Genomic DNA, 22,935 nt, shown 5'->3' on the forward strand with positions numbered 1-22,935 from the left:
CTCGCCAGTGTGTGCCAGTCAGATCCGACACTGGACGAATCGGGACCCAGTCCTATCTCGAGCACGAGACCAAGGGCAGAATTTTTACCTTGGTGGGTGGGCAGGCACCCGACCTGCTCGAGCGTAAAAAGATGTGCGATGATGATGGGTGAGTGTCCCGACGTCCAGACCATAGCGCGCAGCTACCTATGGGCCAGGGTTTTCCCGCTGGCTTGTGGGACGTGGGCCCCACACGCTCGCGTGTAAAATGACGCGTGGTGCAATATTTCATTGGGCGGGCGCGCGATGGTATCCAATGTGCACCCGCCATTAATTAACGGGCCACTTAAGACTCTTGAGGCACCAATTGATGGCGATTTTTCAGTGTCCGTGCGATCTTCAGGTCAGCACAACGGGCGCAATGGGCAGGTGGGTAGGAGACATTTGTATAAATGTCTGAGACATCCAGGGGTGGGATAAGAGGGCTCAGTGGGGTTGCGAGTGCTCTCTCTCAAATATTGATGTTTCAAACTTACTGATTCTTGCCTGTGTGATCTACAATACTTCAAAACACATCCCAGCTGCTTGGTCTCAACTCATAACCTTCAGGTCAGCACTCTACAGTGAGGAATCTTTTTTGGGCCTGTATATTTCAGGAAGCCTTCCCATAGCCTGCAAATGGGAGCTGAACTCTCCACTGGAGGCAGCTCCTCTGAGGAGGAAGGGAGGGCTAGAAGGGGAAGGAGGCCCAGAGTGCACATTCAGCCTCCAGGAGAGCCACCTTTGGGAGGATAGGCGCAGGCACAAGGGGCGCAGGGCCAAGAGGTAGTCCAAGGCAGAAAGGGCCACAGAAGACGCCACTATCCTGCTGCCAGGGTATACAGGAGGCGAAGCAGCTACCTCAATATGAAGGGCTTCCACTCTATGAACGTGCAGATAATGTGTGATCACAGGATGCTGATTCTACAAGTCTGTGCAAGGTACCCAGGCAGCTCCCACGACGCCTACATCCTCAGACACTCCCAGGTGCTCCAGCCCGGCTGGATGGATGGCTGCTGGGTGACAAGGGCTATCCCCTCAGAAAGTGGCTCATGACGCCTCTCCACCATCCAAGAACAGAAGCTGAGCAGCGGTACAATAGGAGCCTCCACAAGGGCTGTGGTGGAGAGAACCATTGGTCTTCTCAAGGTGTGATTCCGATGCCTGCACTGCTCAGGGGGCGCACTCCAGTACCCCCCAGGTCGTGTGTCACTGATAGTGGTTGCATGCTGCACTCCCCACAATCTGGCGCTGGAAAGCAGTGGACAGTGATGCAGTGGCTGTGGCTGTTCACAATGAGTCCAGCAGTGAGTCCGAGGATGAGCACACACAGGGAAATACTGAGGGAGTAGTCGCTGACCAAGACATACTCCAGGGAGGCAGGGACACCCGGGAGGCTTTAATCCAATAAACCTTCAGCTAGTACACCACCGATGGATCTCCAGGACAAGCCTGGGCTGCAGGCTCCATACTCGATACCTAAGTGCAAAATCTGCCTGGATAGGAACATTAACTAAGGGCCTTGTTAATAAAGCTCAATGTCCCACAAATCACTCATTACATTATTGGAAACCATCCACCTGCAGAAGAAAAGAGCCAGCCTCAGCCAAAGTGACATGTCTGAATTTAATATTACAACCAAAAGAACTTAAGAAAACAAAATGACATCAACTCAAAGATCTTATTACGGCCAACACAGAAGCACCTGTGATAATCCCGTGGTGTGCCCGAGGTGCCTCATGTTTACATTTCCGGGCGCTACGTCTTGGTGCTGCCCCCTCGCTGGGAGTGGTATCTGAGCCAGCCCTGCTGACCCTGCTGTCCTGTTGGCCTCAATGACCTTGGCGGACGTCCTCTGGCCCGTGGAGCCTGTGCTGGCCCCGCCTGGGAGGGAGCTGCCAGTTCCACAGTTGCATCTCCCCAGTCGTCGCAGCCTCACAGGATGGTACAGTCACTGGCAGAGGGGCGGAGGAGCTGCTGCCCTCATCCGGAGTGCTCTGAGAGGTACCCGCAGAGACGCCAGGCAGCTGCTGCGCCAACGTGAGGTCACTTCGGACCTCCCTGCTCACCGTGGATGGATGGGCATCGAGCTGGGAAATTTGATGCCCAAATCATCTCCCACACTGGCACTAACCAGCTGAGGTCAATGCTGATGTGAGGTACTTGCTGGTCAGAGCACATCCCCAGGAAGCCCTGATGGGTCTCGTGGAGGAGCTTCTCCACGAGAGGCACCACTCTCTCCATGGAGGATGCATGGCGCTCGGACATGTGGCTCATTGCTTTAGTGAGTGTCCGTGTAGACTCCTCCACCACGGAGACCAAGCCAATCACAGCCTCAAGTGTCTCCCCCAGATGCTCCCACACACCCGGCCGCATTTCCTCCAGCTGCTGCATTGCGGACGACTCCGGAGGGACATCATCAGGCACTGACTGAGCATGTGCCTGGTCCCCTGCAGCCCTCTGTCTGCTGGTGCCATGGGCACTCTCTGTCTCTGCCAGCTCCTCCAGTGACTGTGAAGTGCCCTCACCGCTGTGCCCCGGGACACTAGACGATGTTCTAAATCCCTCTGAGGTGCTAGTATCTGTGCTGGTGCCTGCCTGGCAGAGATGGTGTGACGCTGGTGAGTCCATGACTTCAGGCCCCTCAGGTGTGAGAGGGGCCCCCTGTGCCTCCTCCTCCCAGCCCTGCTCCACTGATGCTGAAAGGAAGAACAAGGACATTGGATCAGATAACGTGGAGACAATGTCAACGTGCATCCCTGTCCCCCGGATCATTATGGGCTCATCCTTCCATAAGCGATGGTCAAGCTGTGTTGCAAACTTCAATCACTGAACATTCAGCACTGCCATGGCTATTGGGAGAACAATGGTGACCTCACTGCTGGGCAAACATACCTGCCCCATGGTACCCCAGCCTCACCGACACCAGTGGACCTGGGTGTATGGCGCCTCTCCAAATCCAGGGCCTCCTGCTCGAAGCGGCTGAGAATCGCTACCTGTGCCAGCCCTCCGCCAGTCCTCACCCGCTCGGCGGCATCATGTACATTCTTCTCCTGGAAAGGAGAGAAGAGCATTGATTGGTGCTACTTGTACCTGGACTCTCTTCACGCACGGCCCACCCCAACCAGAGTGGAACATTGCAGGGCTCCAGACCGTCCTCACCCCGCTGCTGCCAAACACTCACACAAAGCTGCTGGACCTGTCCCTGCTCCCACCCCCACCACCCCCTGGCCAAATGCTGCCTACATCACATTAGGCACCACACAGTCTAACCTTCCATAACAAGGAGGCACAAGCATGTGGAGCGCCGAGGGCAGCAGATCGATCGGTGCCAACCCCACCTTGAAGCTCCCCTCCCAGCATCTCATCACCCTGACTCTGACATGTCCTGGAGTTCCAGCTCTGCGCCCAGGTACAGCTCCTCCAGGTTACCCCTGAAACAGTCATGTGGGTCTCAGTGTACCACATGCTGCGGGGGCAGAACCCATCTCTTCACCACCCTCTCAGGGTGACCTCAGCATGGGCAATACCTGCTGGCCCACCCAGCAAAGGGAAAATGCCGTCAATGATTCAATGCAGCCAGTATACCCAGACTCGGGTGGGGGTGGGGGTGGTGTGGAGATGGGGGAGGGGTGGAGAAGGGGGAGGGGGGGGAAAGCCGACCTGCTGTGTTAAGTGGTCGATGCCAACATGGTGCTCACCATTGGACCCGGTGGTCATTGTAGTCCCACCGCTGCCCGCCCACTCCCGCAGTCCTCGGGAGCTGTGATTCACACTGGGTGGGTCTTAATTGGCGCCCGTGTAAAATGGTGGCGCAGACCTGATTGTGGGTGGTGATCGGGTCTGCACCCTCTCCCACACTGCCCCCCCACCGACAGGCAGAAAACCCTGCCCATGGTGTCCGGGGATAGATGGCAAAATTGGAAATGTGGTTAAACACCGTGGGCAATGTCAGCAGCTGCAAAAGTTGCCGGTGTCAGCTCCATTACCCCCACGGGAGTGGCCTGGTAGACCCTGGGTGTGGTTACACACCAAATATGTCGGTCCCTTCCTTGGAACCACGTTTCTATTCATTATAGACGTCCATTCCAAGTGGTTAGATGTTTATGAGGCAAAGTCACCAACGTCAGTTGTTACAATAGAGAAACTACGCCAGAGCTTCACCATCCATGGCATACCAGAAGTTTTCATATCCAATAACGGCTCTACATTCATGAGCGCTGAGTTCCAATGATTTATCAGCCTCAACGGTATCACCCATGTGAAGACTGCACCATACCATCCGTCATCAAACAGACTGGCAGAAAGGGCAGCTCAAACTTTTAAGGTGGGCATGAAGAGGTTAGCAGGTGATTGGTTGGAGACCAAGCTTGTACACTTTCTTTTTCATTACAGAACAGCCCCCCACACGACGACAGGAGCAATACCTGCAGAATTGTTGATGAGACACCGTCTTAGGACAAGACTGAGCCTAATATTTCCAAATTTGGGGTGAAGGTGGAGAAGAGTCAAGGAAACCAAAAAGCTGCGTATGACTTGCATTGTCGTGAGAGACAATTTGCTGTTGGAGAAGCAGTATATGTGAAGAATTTCGATGGAGTACCAAAGTGGTTACCGGGTAAAGTCAGTTCAGTGGCTGGACCATTAACACATGGAAGTGGGAGGCCAGATTACCTGAAAGCATGTGGGCCATTTTAGAAAAAGAGATACCACAACAAGATATGGTTCTACCTGTAACCATTATGGAACCAATGTTTCCTGTTGAAGTTGCTCAACCAAGGACTGACATGTCTGATATCTCTTGTCAGAGTGGAAGACACTGAACTGCAAGTGCCCACCGAGGTACCTGATGCAGTTGATGTTGATGCAGTTCCAGAGAATTGGTTCCTGAAAAAGAATCTGGAGTTGTGGAGCTGTGACATTCTGCATGAATCAGAAAACCACCTGAAAGACTGAACTTGTAAATTTCATGACCTGTGTAAATATTATAATGTCATGAGATAAATATATTTGTAAATACAATATGTACAGCAAAACTAAAGGGGGAGGAGTGTAGTAATTATGGTTTTGTTAAACGTTGGACTGTACCTTTAAGAATAGTCCTGTGATGTAAGATCACATGACCTGTGTAAGTCAATGTGTTAGTAGTGCGGGCTACCTCCACAGGCAGTGTAGAGATAGAGATGGGGTTGAAAGAACACGTGTAGTTGCTGCTGGCTGTATTGTAAATAAAATTAATGTTTCCACTTAGAAAGTTGTCTGCAGATCAACTCTATTATAAATAGGCATCTCGGCTGCACTACAACAAACTGGCGATGAGGATAAATCAGGATAAATTGGAATTGGTACTGTACCTCAGTGACTGCGAGTATCAACGTCTGTTTAAAATAACAGGCAGTGTAGGGATAGAGATGGGGTTGAAAGCACACATGTAGTGGCTGCTAGCTATATGTAAATAAACCTAATGTTTCCATTTAGAAAGTTATATGCAGAGCAACTCAATTACAGATAGGTGACTCGGCCATGCTACAACATACGAAATAGGAACAGGAGTAGACCATTCGGTCCCTCGAGCCTGTTCTGCCATTCAATAAGATCATGGTTGATCTGCTTGTGTTTCAACTTCCACATTCCCATCTACCCTCGATAACCTTTGATTCTCTTGCCTATCAAGAATCTATCTACCTCTGCCTTAAAAATATTCAATGACCCCACCTCCACCACCTTCTGAGGCAGAGAATTCCAAAGTCACACAACCCTCAGGGAAAAAATTTCTCCTCATCTCTGTCCTAAAAGGGTGACCCCTAATTTTAAATCAGTGCCCCCTAGTTCTGGACTCACCCACAAGAGGAAACATCCTTTCCATGTCCACCTTGTCAAGGCCGTTCAGGATCTTGTAAACTTCAATCAAATCACCCCTCACTCTTCTAAACTCCAGTGGAAACAAGCCCAGTCTGTCCAACCTTTCCTCATAAGACAACCCATTCATTCCAGGTATCAATCTAGTAAACTACCTCTGAACCGTCTCCAACACATTTATATCCTTCCTTAAATAAGGAGACCAAACTGCCCACAGTATTCGAGGTGCAGTCTCACCAATGCCCTGTACAACTGAAGCATAACATCCTTACTTTTATGTTCAATTCCTCTCATAATAAGGGATAACATTCCATTAACCTTCTTAATTACTTGCTGTACCTGCATACTAACTTTTTGTGACCAATGTACTAGAACACCCAGATCCCTCTGCACCTCAGAATTATGCAGCTTTTCTCCATTTAAGTAATAATCTGCTTTTTTGTTCTTCCTGCCAAAGTGAACAACTTCACATTTTCCCACATTAAATTCCATTTGCCAGTTCTTTGCCCACTCACTCAGCCTCTCTATATCCATCTGCAACCTCATGTTCTCTTACATATTTTCCTACCTATCTTTGTGTCATCTGCAAATTTAGCTTCATGTCTTCACTTCCCTCATCTAAGTCAGTGATGTAAATCATAAAAAGTTGAGGCCTCAGTACAGACCTCTGTGGGACTCCATTCGTCACATCCTGATAATCCGAAAAAGACCCATTTATGCATACCCTCTGCTTTCTGCCAGCCAGCCAATCTTCTATCCAGGTTAATATGTTACCCCCTGCACCATGAGCTTTTATTTTCCATAATAGTCTTTGATGTGGCGCCTTATCAAATGCCTCCTGGAAATCTACATACAGCACGTCTACAGGCTCCCCTTTATCCACTGCGCATGTTACTCCTTCAAAAAACTCCAATAAATTGGTTAAACATAATTTTCCTTTCACAAAACCATGCTGACTCTTCCCTGTTGCCTTGAGCTCCACACTCCAACACAACCCACACAGGACAAGGTAACAGTCAGTCACCCAGACCCCAGCCCAGACCCCAACCCAGACCCCAACCCAGACCCCAACCCAGACCCCAACCCAGACCCCGATCCCAGGCCCCGATCACAGGCCCCGATCCCAGGCCCCGAGCCCAGACCCGATCCCAGGCCCCCACCCAGGCCCCGATCCCAGGCCCCCACCCAGGCCCCGATCCCAGGCCCCAACCCAGACCCCAACCCAGACCCCAACCCAGACCCCGAGGCCAGGCCCCCAGCCCAGACCCCGATCCCAGGCCCCGATCCCAGGCCCCGATCCCAGGCCCCGATCCCAGGCCCCAACCCAGACCCCAACCCAGACCCCAACCCAGACCCCGAGGCCAGGCCCCCAGCCCAGACCCCGATCCCAGGCCCCGATCCCAGGCCCCGATCCCAGGCCCCGATCCCAGACCCCGATCCCAGGCCCCAACCGAGACCCCAACCCAGACCCCAACCCAGACCCCGAGGCCAGGCCCCCAGCCCAGACCCCGATCCCAGGCCCCGATCCCAGGCCCCAACCCAGACCCCAACCCAGACCCCAACCCAGACCCCAACCCAGACCCCAACCCAGACCCCGAGGCCAGGCCCCCAGCCCAGACCCCGATCCCAGGCCCCGATCCCAGGCCCCGATCCCAGGCCCCGATCCCAGACCCCAACCCAGACCCCAAACCAGACCCCGAGGCCAGGCCCCCAGCCCAGACCCCGATCCCAGGCCCCGATCCCAGGCCCCGATCCCAGGCCCCGATCCCAGGCCCCGATCCCAGACCCAATTCATTTCCTGGAGCAGCTGAAACCAAACTGACTGAGAGGAATGAGATTAAAATGGCCGTTTGGGAGTTTTCAGACCCACCAACGCTCTCAGGCTGGAAATTCAGGAGCCACCAGGTAGACACAGACTCAAATCTCCCCACCCAGCATAAATCCCCCCCTCCGTGTACAGACCCTCCCATCCCCTCCGTGTACAGACCCTCCCATCCCCACCGGGTACAGACCCTCCCATCCCCACCGGGTACAGACCCTCCCATCCCCACCGGGTACAGACCCTCCCATCCCCACTGGGTACAGACCCTCCCATCCCCACTGGGTACAGACCCTCCCATCCCCACCGGGTACAGACCCTCCCATCCCCACCGGGTACAGACCCTCCCATCCCCACCGGGTACAGACCCTCCCATCCCCACCGGGTACAGACCCTCCCATCCCCACCGGGTACAGACCCTCCCATCTCCACCGGGTACAGACCCTCCCATCCCCACCGGGTACAGACCCACCCATCCCCACCGGGTACAGACCCTCCCATCCCCACCGGGTACAGACCCTCCCATCTCCACCGGGTACAGACCCTCCCATCCCCACCGGGTACAGACCCTCCCATCCCCACCGGGTACAGACCCTCCCATCCCCACCGGGTACAGACCCTCCCATCTCCACCGGGTACAGACCCTCCCATCCCCACCGGGTACAGACCCTCCCATCCCCACCGGGTACAGACCCTCCCATCTCCACCGGGTACAGACCCTCCCATCCCCACCGGGTACAGACCCTCCCATCCCCACCGGGTACAGACCCTCCCATCTCCACCGGGTACAGACCCTCCCATCCCCACCGGGTACAGACCCTCCCCCTCACCAAGTACAGACCCTCCCATCTCCACCGGGTACAGACCCTCCCATCCCCACCGGGAACAGACCCTCCCATCCCCACCGGGTACAGACCCTCCCATCTCCACCGGGTACAGACCCTCCCATCCCCACCGGGAACAGACCCTCCCATCCCCACTGGGTACAGACCCTCCCATCTCCACCGGGTACAGACCCTCCCATCCCCACCGGGTACAGACCCTCCCATCCCCACCGGGTACAGACCCTCCCCCTCACCAAGTACAGACCCTCCCATCCCCACCGGGTACAGACCCTCCCCCTCACCGGGTACAGACCCTCCCATCCCCACCGGGTACAGACCCTCCCCCTCACCGGGTACAGACCCTCCCATCCCCACCGGGAACAGACCCTCCCATCCCCACCGGGTACAGACCCTCCCATGCCCATCGGATACAGACCCTCCCATCTCCACCGGGTACAGACCCTCCCATCCCCACCGGGAACAGACCCTCCCCCTCATCAAGTACAGACCCTCCCATCTCCACCGGGTACAGACCCTCCCATCCCCACCGGGTACAGACCCTCCCCCTCATCAAGAACAGACCCTCCCATCTCCACCGGGTACAGACCCTCCCATCCCCACCGGGTACAGACCCTCCCATCCCCACCGGGTACAGACCCTCCCATCCCCACCGGGTACAGACCCTCCCATCCCCACCGGGTACGGACCCTCCCATCCCCACCGGGTACGGACCCTCCCCCTCACCAAGTACAGACCCTCCCATCCCCACCGGGTACAGACCCTCCCATCCCCACCGGGTACAGACCCTCCCCCTCATCAAGTACAGACCCTCCCATCTCCACCGGGTACAGACCCTCCCATCCCCACCGGGTACAGACCCTCCCATCTCCACCGGGTACAGACCCTCCCATCCCCACCGGGTACAGACCCTCCCATCCCCACCGGGAACAGACCCTCCCCCTCATGAAGTACAGACCCTCCCATCTCCACCGGGTACAGACCCTCCCATCCCCACCGGGTACAGACCAGCCCTTCCTTCACTCCAGCCCCTGCAGCTCCCCCACCCCCACCACCACACTGGCACTGCCCCTCCCTTCCCCACAAGATAGTGACACCCCCTCCCCCAGGCACAGACTCTGTCTGCCCACCCCCATCATTCCACCCCCCCTCAGCCCTCACCACCTTCCCCCCCATCACCTCCCATTCTGGCACAGAGAGCCCTCTCACTCCCACCCGGCTGAAATGCTTTAGCTCCTACCCCCTCCCTCAGGCTCGGATGATAAATTGTCTTTTCTTTTCATCCTAGTTAAGGCGATTAAGAAGAGGAGAGTATATGGAATGAGATCACAGATCAACCTGATATTATTGAAATACAGAACAGCTTGAGGGGCTGAATGCCCTTCCCCGTGTTCCTGGGATCTTTCTAAACTGCTTTGGGGGATCTGAAGCATTCCCTCATCTTGGACAGAGAGTGGGACAACAGGGAGATTGATTTTTATTCTTTCACGGGATGTGGACATCACTGGCAAGGCCAGCATTTGTTGCCCATCCCTAATTGCCCTTAAACTGACTTTGCTAGGGTCATTTCAGAGGCCAGTTAAGAGTCAACCACATTTGCTGTGAGTCTGGAGTCACATGTAGGCCAGACCAGGTAAGGACAGCAGATGTCCTTCCCTAAAGGGACATTAGTGAACCAGATGGGTTTTTACAACAATCGATGATAGTTTCATGGTCACCATTACTGAGACTAGCTTTCAATTCCAGATGTTATTAGTTGAATTTCAATTCCAGCAGCTATGGTGGGATTTGAATCCATGTCCCCAGAGCATTATCCTAGGTCTCTGGATTACTAGCCCAGTGAATGGGTCCAGACTGAACGACTTACACATGGAATGGATTTCCAGCCAGAGGGAAAAGATCAGAATGCCAAGTTTGGGAATGGCCAGGATTTTTCCATCTGCACATCCAGAATCTGCACATTCCTGACTTGAGAATCTGATCTCAGAAGAATCTGAGCCATAGACTCGATTTTCATTACAGAATTGAGAGGAAAGCAGTTATACTGGAGCTTCCTCTGTGATGCCTCCCAAAGCCAGCAGGACAGGGACAGTCAGTCCCCTATGCGGCTATGGGGTGTCACAGGGGATTGGGGGAATTAGGGATGAGAGGTTATATACTGACTGGTTGAGAGAAATGGAAAGGTGACTGTTTAGAATACAAACCATAGATCTTCTGGATGCCTTGTAAATCATCCTGTGGTAGTTTGAAGTTTTCTGTGTCCATATATTGATAAAAAGGAGCCATGATGGCACTGGGGTCATTAGAGTGCTCGAGTCCTAAGGCATGGCCTAGTTCATGAACAGCAACCAAGAACAGGTCGTTCCCTGGCAAAAGAAAAGCAGAATTGAGCCAAGATGAGAATCCAATTGCTTTTCCAAACTTACCCAACCTTTCAAACAGATGCTCTGCAAAACAGTCACAACATTTCTCATTGTCTCAGGTCCCAAACATTCCTGCCGGGTGAAGCAGCGATTCATTTATACTTCTTTCAATTTACTATATTGTATTTGTTACTGACAATCTGATCTCTACCTCGAGGTCTCTCCAAATACAGACCGGGTGATCGCTTTGTGGATCACTTCCTTTCAGTCTCCAAGCACGTGCTGCGCTTCCCTGTGGCTGCATGTTCATTCTGCACCTCGCTGTCACGCTGACCCTAGTCTGCTGCAACTTAACCTTGAGGAACGGCACCTCATCTTCCGATTAGGCATTTTACAGCCTTCCGGACTTAACATTGAGTTCAACAACTTCAGACCATAATCTCTGGCCCTGTTTTTTTTGGATGACCATTAGGTGTTGATTCAGCTTTTCCAATTTACACCTCCCCATGACCTACTTTTTGTCTTTTTCCCTTGTCCCATTATCATCTGCTTTTGCCTCGCACCATCATCCCGCTTGTCGTTTAATCTCTCCTGTTTTCTAGCCCATCATAGACTTTCCACCTCCTGTCCCCCTCTCCCTGTCTCTGCTTAACATCCATTACACCTCTTAACTTTCCAAATTCTGCTTAAAGGTCATTGACCTGTATCAATAACTCAGTTTCTCTCTCCACAGGAAAAGAACAATTATAACGAGAGGGGAGCAAGAGAGCGAGAGAGAAAACAATACAGTGGAAAAAGGAGGGAAGATGTGAAGAAGATTTTGTGCATTTAACAGGGTTGAAGAAACAATGGTAAGACCCTAAAGAAATGATTCAAACTGTAAGAGTCACATCATAACAGTGACCATGAGGAGGCTTGACCAGCGAGGGGTCTGCACCCCAGGTCAAGAGGGTAATGGGAGGAAATGAATTTTACTTTGCCTCACGTTCTGATATTTTTCCTTTTCAGACAAGGTAGAAGGAGGAACACAAACAGCACAACAGAAATAAACATGACCTCATATTCCTCCAATGAGATAGCAATGTGTCAGCTCCCTAGGTATCTCCCAATGTAAGATAAACACCTGAGCTTATGTGTGAGATTTGCTGTAACCAGGATCATCATCAAAACAAGACAGTAAGGGCTGAGTAAAGAGCTGAAGTTCTCCTTGTAGCCCAGCAGTGAGTGAGGTTTGAGCGAACACAGGATTAGCTGGAAATTAAGAACTGATAAGGTGGAGCTGAAGCTCAGGCAGACTGAAGGCCAAGAGGCTCCTGGAGGAGCCTCACTCATCAAAACCGCACTGGCCAGGCACAAAAACAATAGGTGAAAGGGCCCCCAAACCCCAGCAGCTCTGCCACTGCTCTACCCTAATATAACCCCCAACCCACCCATTCACTCCCCTCCCACGGCCCCATGTACACTCTCCCCATCATCCAATCTACCCACCAATTCACTCCCCTCCCACGGCCCCATGTACACTCTCCCCATCACCCAATCTACCCACCCATTCACTCCCCAACCACGGCCCCATGTACACTCCCCCCATCACCCAATCTACCCACCCATTCACTCCCCTCCCACGGCCCCATGTACACTCCCCCCATCACCCAATCTACCCACCCATTCACTCCCCAACCACGGCCCCATGTACACTCCCCCCATCACCCAATCTACCCACCCATTCACTCCCCAACCACGGCCCCATGTACACTCCCCCCATCACCCAATCTACCCACCCATTCACTCCCCAACCACGGCCCCATGTACACTCCCCCCATCACCCAATCTACCCACCCATTCACTCCCCAACCACGGCCCCATGTACACTCCCCCCATCACCCAATCTACCCACCCATTCACTCTCCTCAGAAACTTGTGCAAAGCTTTCCTCATTATCACCCTCTCATCTATAAGCAGAATAGCAGTATGCCCATTTCATTTTACATCCTGCTCTAGTGCCCTGACATGCCCATGGCTCCAGCAATTTGGGAGGCTTTTCCCAGGATGCTTAGGGTAAGAAGAGTCCATGACCCTTTCACCTTTAACCTCCCAAAGGTTCTGAATTCAGATGCCTGGTACACGTGCTAGCCTGGCTTCTGCCCTGACCAATGCCTCTGGCCCCTCAATAGGAAATGACATTCATGGACTGGACACTTTGGGTTATTCCCAGTGCAGCATCAGGGCAGAGTGAGAATGGAAACCTCCCCCCCACCCCCAACTCTGTGACAAAGACAGGATTTGTCAAACAAGGTCTTGGTTGAGGGTCTCTCTGTGACAGGCTCTGTGACTAAGCTCGACTGGTAGAAAGGGTGTTCTGGCAGGGAAATGTAAACTGAGATGAAAGGGCATCCTGAGATAAAACTGTCCCTGGGCTGGAGTGGATGTGCTTGGTGTGAACGCTGACAGCTGACAAGAATGAGTAACCCATTAAGCTAGGGGAAATGACAGCCCATCGATATCCAACAGGCAGCTGGCAATGTGTGGGCGAGTGGGTATTGTCTGGATTTGGATCCCATTCACATGGACAATATTAGCAAGGGAAGGGGCATAAATGATGGAGCAGGGGGTTCAATGGGTGGAGCCCTGACTACACCGGGTACGGTGTGACCAACAGCGTAAGGTACAGGGTTGGATTTTTCAATCTCAAATCAGAAGTGGGAAACCTCACCAATGGCAGTGAGAAGCTGGAAGCTCTGGTGGTTTTTCCGAATAGGACACTGAAGGGAGTGTGTTTCATCCACTGCTGCCAGCATCAGAGAAGAGAACAAGGATGAGGAAAGTGACTCAGTGCCCATGAAACCAAGAGCAAAGACAATTCCTGAATTGGCCAATCAACAGTGAGAATAACTGTGGGAAGAGGTCCGATTGAAGGAAGGAAGATGTTAGGCAAATGGATCTGATAAATGCTTTATAAAACTTCCAACATTTCCTAAGGGCTGCAGAGTCCTAGAGCAGCCCTTCAATTCTTCACTAATTAGGAAAGTCGCCTCTCAGTATTTAGCTGGCATATGGTTAGATTCCTCTCGATCACTGAAAACTGCATTTTATCATCATCAGACCTTTGCTTATTCTCCATTAACTCCAAATCAAATCCTTTCCATTGATTTGCCAGAGTTGAATATCTGTTTTGCAGTGGTCACTGATAATCAAAGGAAAGGGATTGAGAGCTGCATCAGGGCAGCGTGTCAGCAGCATGTGTGAGGGACACGCAGTACCAGAGATTTCAGCACCAGTATTCTTCCTGTGTTTATCATTCACACATTCAATTCAGCTGCTCCTCCAATGATGTCATCGTCGCTAGCAACTTAAACAAAAATATTCCATAAAGACACTAATGCAACAGAAATAAATAAGGACTTTAAATTTGACCAGAATTCACAGCAACTGTTTGATGTTTGTTTTTTTATATTTTTTTAAGGAGATGAAGCTGGGTGACAACATTAGAAATAATGCACCTTCCCTCAGCACCAATTCAGTCTCCACAGAAAAACATGGGTAGCTGCTGAGTGACTGAATTTTGCCACATGCTACTCCCGAACGTAAACGTCTAACAGATTCCTCATGGTCTCCACTGATTCAAGGAACACGTGGAGTCAACCAACCACCCACTGACCCTTAAGGCACAGTGGGTTTATATTGTCCAGCTGCTCTTATATAAGGTTATAACCATCAGCAAAGATTAAACAGGCTGAAGTTCTGTTTGTCCATAAAACAGAAGCTGAGGGGTGACCTGATAAAGATGTTTAAAATTATGAAGGGGTTTGATAGGGTGGATGTGGAAAAAACATTTCTACCCATGGGCAGTGTAAATCTAGGGGCCATCGATATAAGATAGTCACTAATAAATCCAATCGCAAATTTAGGAAAAGTGGGGGAATGTGGAACTCTCTACCTCAGCGAGTGATTGGAATGAATAGCATCGATAGAATTAAGGGGAAACTGGATAAAAACATGAGGGAGAGAGGAATGGAAGGATATGGTGATGGGGTGAAGAAGGATATGGTGATGGGGTGAAGGAGGATATGATGATGGGGTGAAGGAGGATATGATGATGGGGTGAAGGAGGATATGGTGATAGGGTGAAGGAGGATATGGTGACGGGGTGAAGAAGGATAAGGTGATGGGGTGAAGGAGGATATGGTGATGAGGTGAAGAAGGATATGGTGATAGGGTGAAGGAGGATATGGTGACGGGGTGAAGAAGGATAAGGTGATGGGGTGAAGGAGGATATGGTGATGGGGTGAAGAAGGATATGGTGATGGGGTGAAGGAGGATATGGTGATGGGGTGTAGGAGGATATGGTGATAGGGTGAAGAATGATATGGTGATGGGGTGAAGGAGGATATGGTGATGGGGTGAAGAAGGATATGGTGATAGGGTGAAGAATGATATGGTGATGGGGGTGAAGGAGGATATGGTGATGGGGTGAAGGAGGATATGGTGATGGGGTGAAGGAGGATATGGTGATAGGGTGCAGAATGATATGGTGATGGGGGTGAAGGAGGATATGGTGAGGGGGTGAAGGAGGATAAGGTGATGGGGTGAAGGAGGATATGGTGACGGGGTGAAGAAGGATATGGTGATGGGGTGAAGAAGGATATGGTGATAGGGTGAAGGAGGATATGGTGATGGGGTGTAGGAGGATATGGTGATGGGGTGAAGTAGGATATGGTGATGGGGTGAAGGAGGATATGGTGATGGGATGAAGAATGATATGGTGATGGGGTGAAGAAGGATATGGTGATGGGGTGAAGGAGGATATGGTGATGGGGTGAAGGAGGATATGGTGATGGGGTGAAGAATGATATGGTGATGGGGTGAAGGAGGATATGGTGATAGGGTGCAGAATGATATGGTGATGGGGGTGAAGGAGGATATGGTGAGGGGGTGAAGGAGGATAAGGTGATGGGGTGAAGGAGGATATGGTGATGGGGTGAAGAAGGATATGGTGATGGGGTGAAGAAGGATATGGTGATAGGGTGAAGGAGGATATGGTGATGGGGTGTAGGAGGATATGGTGATGGGGTGAAGTAGGATATGGTGATGGGGTGAAGGAGGATATGGTGATGGGATGAAGAATGATATGGTGATGGGGTGAAGAAGGATATGGTGATGGGGTGAAGGAGGATATGGTGATGGGGTGAAGGAGGATATGGTGATGGGGTGAAGAATGATATGGTGATGGGGTGAAGGAGGATATGGTGATGGGGTGAAGAAGGATATGGTGATAGGGTGAAGAATGATATGGTGATGGGGTGAAGAAGGATTTAGTGATGAGGTGAAGAATGATATGGTGATGGGGTGAAGGAGGATATGGTGATGGGGTGAAGAATGATATGGTGATGGGGTGAAGAATGATATGGTGATGGGGTGAAGGAGGATATGGTGATAGGGTGAAGAAGGATTTAGTGATGAGGTGAAGAATGATATGGTGATGGGGTGAAGGAGGATATGGTGATGGGGTGAAGAAGGATTTAGTGATGGGGTGAAGAATGATATGGTGATGGGGTGAAGGAGGATATGGTGATAGGGTGAAGGAGGATATGGTGATGGGGTGAAGAAGGATTTAGTGATGAGGTGAAGAATGATATGGTGATGGGGTGAAGGAGGATATGGTGATGGGGTGAAGAAGGATTTAGTGATGAGGTGAAGAATGATATGGTGATGGGGTGAAGGAGGATATGGTGATGGAGTGAAGAAGGACATGGTGATGGGGTGAAGAATGATATGGTGATGGGGTGAAGGAGGATATGGTGATGGAGTGAAGGAGGATATGGTGATGGGGTGAAGGAGGATATGGCGATAGGGTGAAGGAGGATATGGTGATGGGGTGAAGAAGGATATGGTGATGGGGTGAAGAATGATATGGTGATGGGGTGAAGGAGGATATGGTGATAGGGTGAAGGAGGATATGGTGATGGGGTGAAGAAGGATTTAGTGATGAGGTGAAGAATGATATGGTGATGGGGTAAAGGAGGATATGGTGATAGGGTGAAGAATGATATGGTGATAGGGTGAAGGAGGATATGGTGATAGGGTGAAGAATGATATGGTGATGGGGTGAAGGAAGATATGGTGATGGGGTGAAGAAGGATATGGTGATAGGGTGAAGAATGATATGGTGATGGGGTGAAGGAGGATATGGTGATGGGGTGAAGAAGGATATGGTGATAGGGTGAAGAATGATATGGTGATGGGGTGAAGGAGGATATGGTGATGGAGTGAAGAAGGACATGGTGATGGGGTGAAGAACGATATGGTGATGGGGTGAAGGAGGATATGGTGATGGAGTGAAGGAGGATATGGTGATGGGGTGAAGGAGGATATGGTGATAGGGTGAAGGAGGATATGGTGATGGGGTGAAGAAGGATATGGTGATGGGGTGAAGGAGGATATGGTGATGGGGTGAAGAAGGATATGGTGATAGGGTGAAGGAGGATATGGTGATGGAGTGAAGGAGGATATGGTGATGGGGTGAAGGAGGATATGGTGATAGGGTGAAGGAGGATATGGTGATGGAGTGAAGGAGGATATGGTGATGGGGTGAAGGAGGATATGGTGATGGGGTGAAGGAGGATATGGTGATAGGGTGAAGGAGGATATGGTGATGGGGTGAAGGAGGATATGGTGATGGGGTGTAGGAGGATATGGTGATGGGGTGAAGGAGGATATGGTGATAGGGTGAAGGAGGATATGGTGATGGGGTGAAGAATGATATGGTGATGGGGTGAAGGAGGATATGGTGATGGGGTGAAGAAGGATATGGTGATAGGGTGAAGGAGGATATGGTGATGGGGTGAAGAAGGATATGGTGATGGGGTGAAGGAGGATATGGTGATAGGGTGAAGAATGATATGGTGATGGGGTGAAGGAAGATATGGTGATAGGGTGAAGAATGATATGGTGATGGGGTGAAGGAGGATATGGTGATGGGGTGAAGAAGGATATGGTGATAGGGTGAAGAATGATATGGTGATGGGGTGAAGGAGGATATGGTGATGGGGTGAAGAAGGCTATGGTGATAGGGTGAAGGAGGACGTAGGAGGATCATGATGAACATCTACACTCATTTAGACCCATTGGATGGAAAGGGCTGTTTTGTTGTAACTCAATGTCTTACTGGCTGGATGGAAATTGTTAGAATATAAATTAGAGATAAAGATTCAGATTTGGTTTGAGTTTGCATGTGATGGGGTGGTGTGAATGAGGATGGTGGGTGTTGGGGGGAGTCAGGTAGGGAAAAGATTTGCCCCTATTTCTGACAGAGGGGAGGTAGGTCCTGCAGCTGTGGCAAGGCCAGAGTGACAGAGTTACAACAATCATACAGGCAGTAGTATGTGCAAATATAACCCATCTGCCAGAGGAGTGCAACCTGCCCAGTCCTGTCCCTCTCTGCCCGAGTCGACTCTGCTCTCTATGTCCTAGGGGCCAGACATTTCTGGCTGTGGTTCAGGGAGGCTGAACTCAGCAGGATCTCTGCTGGGGCCAGTGGCTACTCCATCGCACTGGAGCAGTGATGGGTGCCTCTCCCCACAGCACCCCAAAACAGCTCGGCAAGTTCCCAGTAAAATTCCTGCCTTGATGGTGAGGGAAACAGAGTCCGGTTTTATAACCGAAATCTACCTAGCACTCCCTCACTTCTACTTTCCAGAACCTGGAGCTGGTAGGAATTATTAAAAGGAAGTTTTCACTTAATCATCGTTAGTGAAGCATGTCTCAGAACCCTGCCCCTCAAATCCCCTTCCTGGCCTCCCTTGGCATCGAGTGTGAACTTTAGCAAACACTGGGTGCGTTCTAAAGGACCTGATGGGATTGAGGACGTTCCTCAGTTCAGTCAGCTTTGACTTGATGGCTATGACAAAGAAGGACTTGGAGCTTCTGCCACTTCCCCAAGACAGAAAATTAATTTTCAGATATCCTGTCACAAAGACAAAGGCTGAGGAAAGTCTTCACTCCACAACAGACGGATTTATCTGGACAGCCCCTTCACATCCTTTGGTGAAGATCTTGATGTCTTCACTTCTCATATTTTTTGGAATTTGTCGACCATTTTAACTCAATTGCTTTGATGTAACAATGAGCGAAGTGGATGTTTTCTAACCGTCATGATTGGAATTTCCCAACGTCCAGGGTTCATCTGAGTCAAAATGAGTATCGCCCCCAATTCCTGGTCCAGGGAAGTACGCATGTGCCAAAAAACCACCTTCTCCATCGAAAGGGGAGCTGTCACCATGGAAACCCGAGGCAAAGAAAATCATAATGTCTGCTTCCTTTCTATCACTCTTAATCTCATGATAAGGAATTTCCTCAAAAGTCAATGGAGTGACTTTCTGCCAAACATCAAACGCTCGACGAATTGCTCGGCGAGTTTCATATTCTCCCACCTTCGGAGTGTAGTTGTGTATACTATGGGAGAAAAGAATAAAACATTCATTGTAAGCAAATCGCACAGTTTAAAAAACAATGAATCTGACACAAAGCTGATTTCGGCATCATAATCCAGGTAGAATCAGCCCAGCCACAGCAACCAGCAGGAAGAGAAGCTGATAAAAACAAAAAACTGCGGATGCTGGAAATCCAAAACAAAAACAGAATTACCTGGAAAAACTCAGCAGGTCTGGCAGCATCGGCGGAGAAGAAAAGAGTTGACGTTTCGAGTCCTCATGACTCTTCAACAGAAGTTCTGTTGAAGGGTCATGAGGACTCGAAACGTCAACTCTTTTCTTCTCCGCCGATGCTGCCAAACCTGCTGAGTTTTTCCAGGTAATTCTGTTTTTGTTTTGGAAGACAAACTGAGGTAGTAACAGAAACCGGTTACTGTTCTCTCAGAGGGCTGTTGATCTTTGGAATTCTTTACGCAGACAGCAATAGAGGCTGGGTCATTCTCTAATCCAGCCCTGAATACATTCAGATTTTTGATAGACAAGCGAGTCAAAGCTAATGGAGGAGGGTGGAGGAGGGACAGGGGGAGGTTTGGGGAACAGACAGGAACGTGGAGCTGAGGCCACAACCAGTTCAGCCATGATCTTACTGATGTTAGTTGAAAATAGGTGAATTCAGTGATGGAGTGGATATGGGGTCAGAAGCTCATCTCAGGGTCAAATAGCACGTTGAACTGTCTGGTTGAGTCTCTGACCAGGGAGGGCTGGAGTCAGTGTTGAGGGAATGGAGTTTGTGGCAAAGACTGAAGACAATATTACCAATGAACACACATAAAGCTAAAGTCAGCGAGGTGCAAGAGAAATCCATCTTGGCTGGAGTCACAGCTGAAATAAAGAAAAATGGCAATGGTTTTCCTCATTGGAACCTAAGGATATTTCTGAAGGCCAGGAAATGGCTCCCACAGTGAGAGGAACACCCTTGGAAATATATCGCCGTTCCTTCACTGTCGCTGGATCCAAATCCTGGAACTCCCTCCCTAACAGCACTGTGGGTGTACCTACACCACGTGGACTGCAGTGGTTCAAGAAGGCAGCTCACCACCACCTTCTCAAGGGCAACTAGGAATGGGTAATAAATGCTGACCCAGCCAGTGACTCCCAGGCATGAATGAATTAAAAAAACGACATAACATTACAATTGAAGGACAGCATCACCAGTAATTACACCCCAAACAAACCAATGATTTATCAGAAATAAGTAATCTCCATATTGATTGACTGAAAGGCTTTCTTAAGTTAATCACAGTGGCTACAACAAAGGATTTCACTTTAATTTTCTACCTTTCCAACAAGCTGATAGGACTCTATGGATTGACTCATATTTGATTCTTGCTATTAAAACCTTTGTCTTTCTCTGTCACAGTGAAACCAGCTGAGGAGACCTGTTATAACATAAGGGAACCTCCCTGTGGAGAACTTGCAGAATGAATCCCAACCATCTGACCACATCTGCTCTAGCATCAAGATACATCAAGCCCCTCAGCAGCACTGAGCTGTGTTGGACTGTACCTGTATGTAATATGTTTCTGTCTCCATTTCTGGCCTGTTAGTGCGTAGCGTTTTCTCCTCTGTCTGTGAGTGACCCGGGGTTGATCAGGGACTCCACACCGAGGCTTTTTCATCCACCTAACAGAAAGTAAACAAAATCAGCACAGAATCGTCCATCAAACCAACATCTCCCACAAGGATTTACTCACTCACGCACTGATTTCCAAACTGATGCATAGGTTTCCTGCTCAAAGATTTCTCCAGTGTTTGGGATTGACACAGAGGCTGTCCCATAACCTCACCAGTGACCTCCTCCCGCCTTCGCCAGCCCTCGCCCAACAAAAGCATTCAAACCCCTGGCAGCTGCCCCACAGAGAACCTGCCCCCCCTCCGCACGAGAAACCTCCCCCCCCCCCACAGAGAACCCTCCCCTCACAGAGATACCCCCCCCACAGAGAAATCCCCCCACAGAGAAACAACCCCCACAGAGAAACAACCCCCACAGAGACCCCCCTCAGAGAAAACCCCCCCACAGAGAAATCCCCCCACAGAGAAACAACCCCCACAGAGAAACAACCCCCACAGAGACCCCCCTCAGAGAAACCCCCCCTCAGAGAAACTTCCGCTGCAAAGAGACCCCCCTCAGAGAAACCCCCCACAGAGAAACCCCCCAACAGAGAAACCCCCCCACACAGAAACTTCCCCTGCAAAGAGACCCCCCACAGAGAAACTTCCCCTGCAAAGAGACCCCCCACAGAGAAACCCCCCAACAGAGAATCCCCCCACCCAGAGAAACCCCCCACAGAGAAACCCCCCCCACAGAGAAACTTCCCCTGCAAAGAAACCCCCCACAGAGACCCCCCTCAGAGAAACCCCACAACAGAGAAACCCCCCCCAAAGAGACCCCCCCACCACAGAGAACCCCCCCCCCCACAGAGAAACCCCTCCACAGAGAATCCCCCCCCCACAGAGAAACACCCCCGGACAGAGAACTCCCCCCCCCACAGAGACCCCCCTCACAGAGACCCCCCTCACAGAGAAACCCCCCTCACAGAGAAGCCCCCCCAACAGAGTAAACACCCCCCCCATGTAGACAAACATCCTGCCCCCTCGTGTGCCTAACCTCTACATGGTGACCCCCCGCCGACTCAATCACAGCCTCACTAATTGTTAATGTTTCTCTCCCGGTTTTAAGGGGCGAAACAGGATTTTTTGATTGGTTGTCTGTCAGCTAAAGAGACAATAATTTGAGAAATCTCTCATGATTTAATATCAGACAGATATTTACATTAAATTCATTTGCATCCAAACTCCTCTCAAGGAACAGAGCCCCAGTTCCTAGGAATGAACAATAGCACCTCTGTCCTTTACAGTGCAGGTGGCCATTCGGCCCCTTGTGTCTGTGCTGGCTTTCTCCTACCCTGTAACTTCCTCTACCACAAATATTTACCCAATTTTCCCTCAACAATGCGACCAACTCTCCCTCAACCAGTCCCTGTGGTAAACATTCTGTGACCCAACAATCCTGTGGAAGAAAATTTCTGCTAATCCCCTTCCTTACTCAAAGTATTTGAAACTGTTCATCTCTCGTTACTGACCCCCTCTCTCCAGAAGAAACTCTCTTTCCATCTCAACTCTATTGGAAGCCTTCAGAATGTTACAAATCTTGACTGAATTTCCATGCTCCACTGGTTCAGTGCAAACTGAACCAACTCTCACCTCCTCACTACAGATTCCCATTTCTGGCATGACACTGGCTGAGCCCATCAGTCTGGGAATATCAGGGGTCCTGTGAAATCCTCAAGGCAGAGATCAGTTGATGTAGTTAGTGACAGGCAACAGGGGATATGGAGGAGAGGTAGGCAAATGAAATGATTTAATCGAATGGTGAAACAGACTCAAAGGGCTGAATGGCCTCCTCCTATTCCTATACTCCACAGGGGATTCCCTCTGAGAGAGTTCAGCCCAGTGACTGATCAGCTCAGATTCTGCTGATGTTTTTCAGAACCATTTCTTATTCCACAATTCACTTTACTAATTGTTCCATCATCTCTTCTTGTACA

General features: G+C 50.6%; 1 protein-coding gene across 1 annotated transcript in view; it reads right to left on the bottom strand.

Moving 5' to 3' along the window:
• Positions 1 to 22,935, bottom strand: part of mmp24 (matrix metallopeptidase 24) — a 127,049-nt gene that overhangs the window by 31,997 nt on the left and 72,117 nt on the right. Inside the window, exons 3-5 of the mRNA XM_041204652.1 lie at positions 20,894 to 21,010; positions 19,045 to 19,349; positions 10,743 to 10,904 (exon numbers count right to left, since the gene is read on the bottom strand). Of these exons, the coding sequence (XP_041060586.1) occupies positions 10,743 to 10,904; positions 19,045 to 19,349; positions 20,894 to 21,010 (584 nt within the window). The remainder of the gene's footprint in view (positions 1 to 10,742; positions 10,905 to 19,044; positions 19,350 to 20,893; positions 21,011 to 22,935) is intronic.

The sequence above is a fragment of the Carcharodon carcharias genome, chromosome 14, assembly GCF_017639515.1.
Source record: "Carcharodon carcharias isolate sCarCar2 chromosome 14, sCarCar2.pri, whole genome shotgun sequence".
Classification (NCBI taxonomy): Eukaryota; Metazoa; Chordata; class Chondrichthyes; order Lamniformes; family Lamnidae; genus Carcharodon; species Carcharodon carcharias.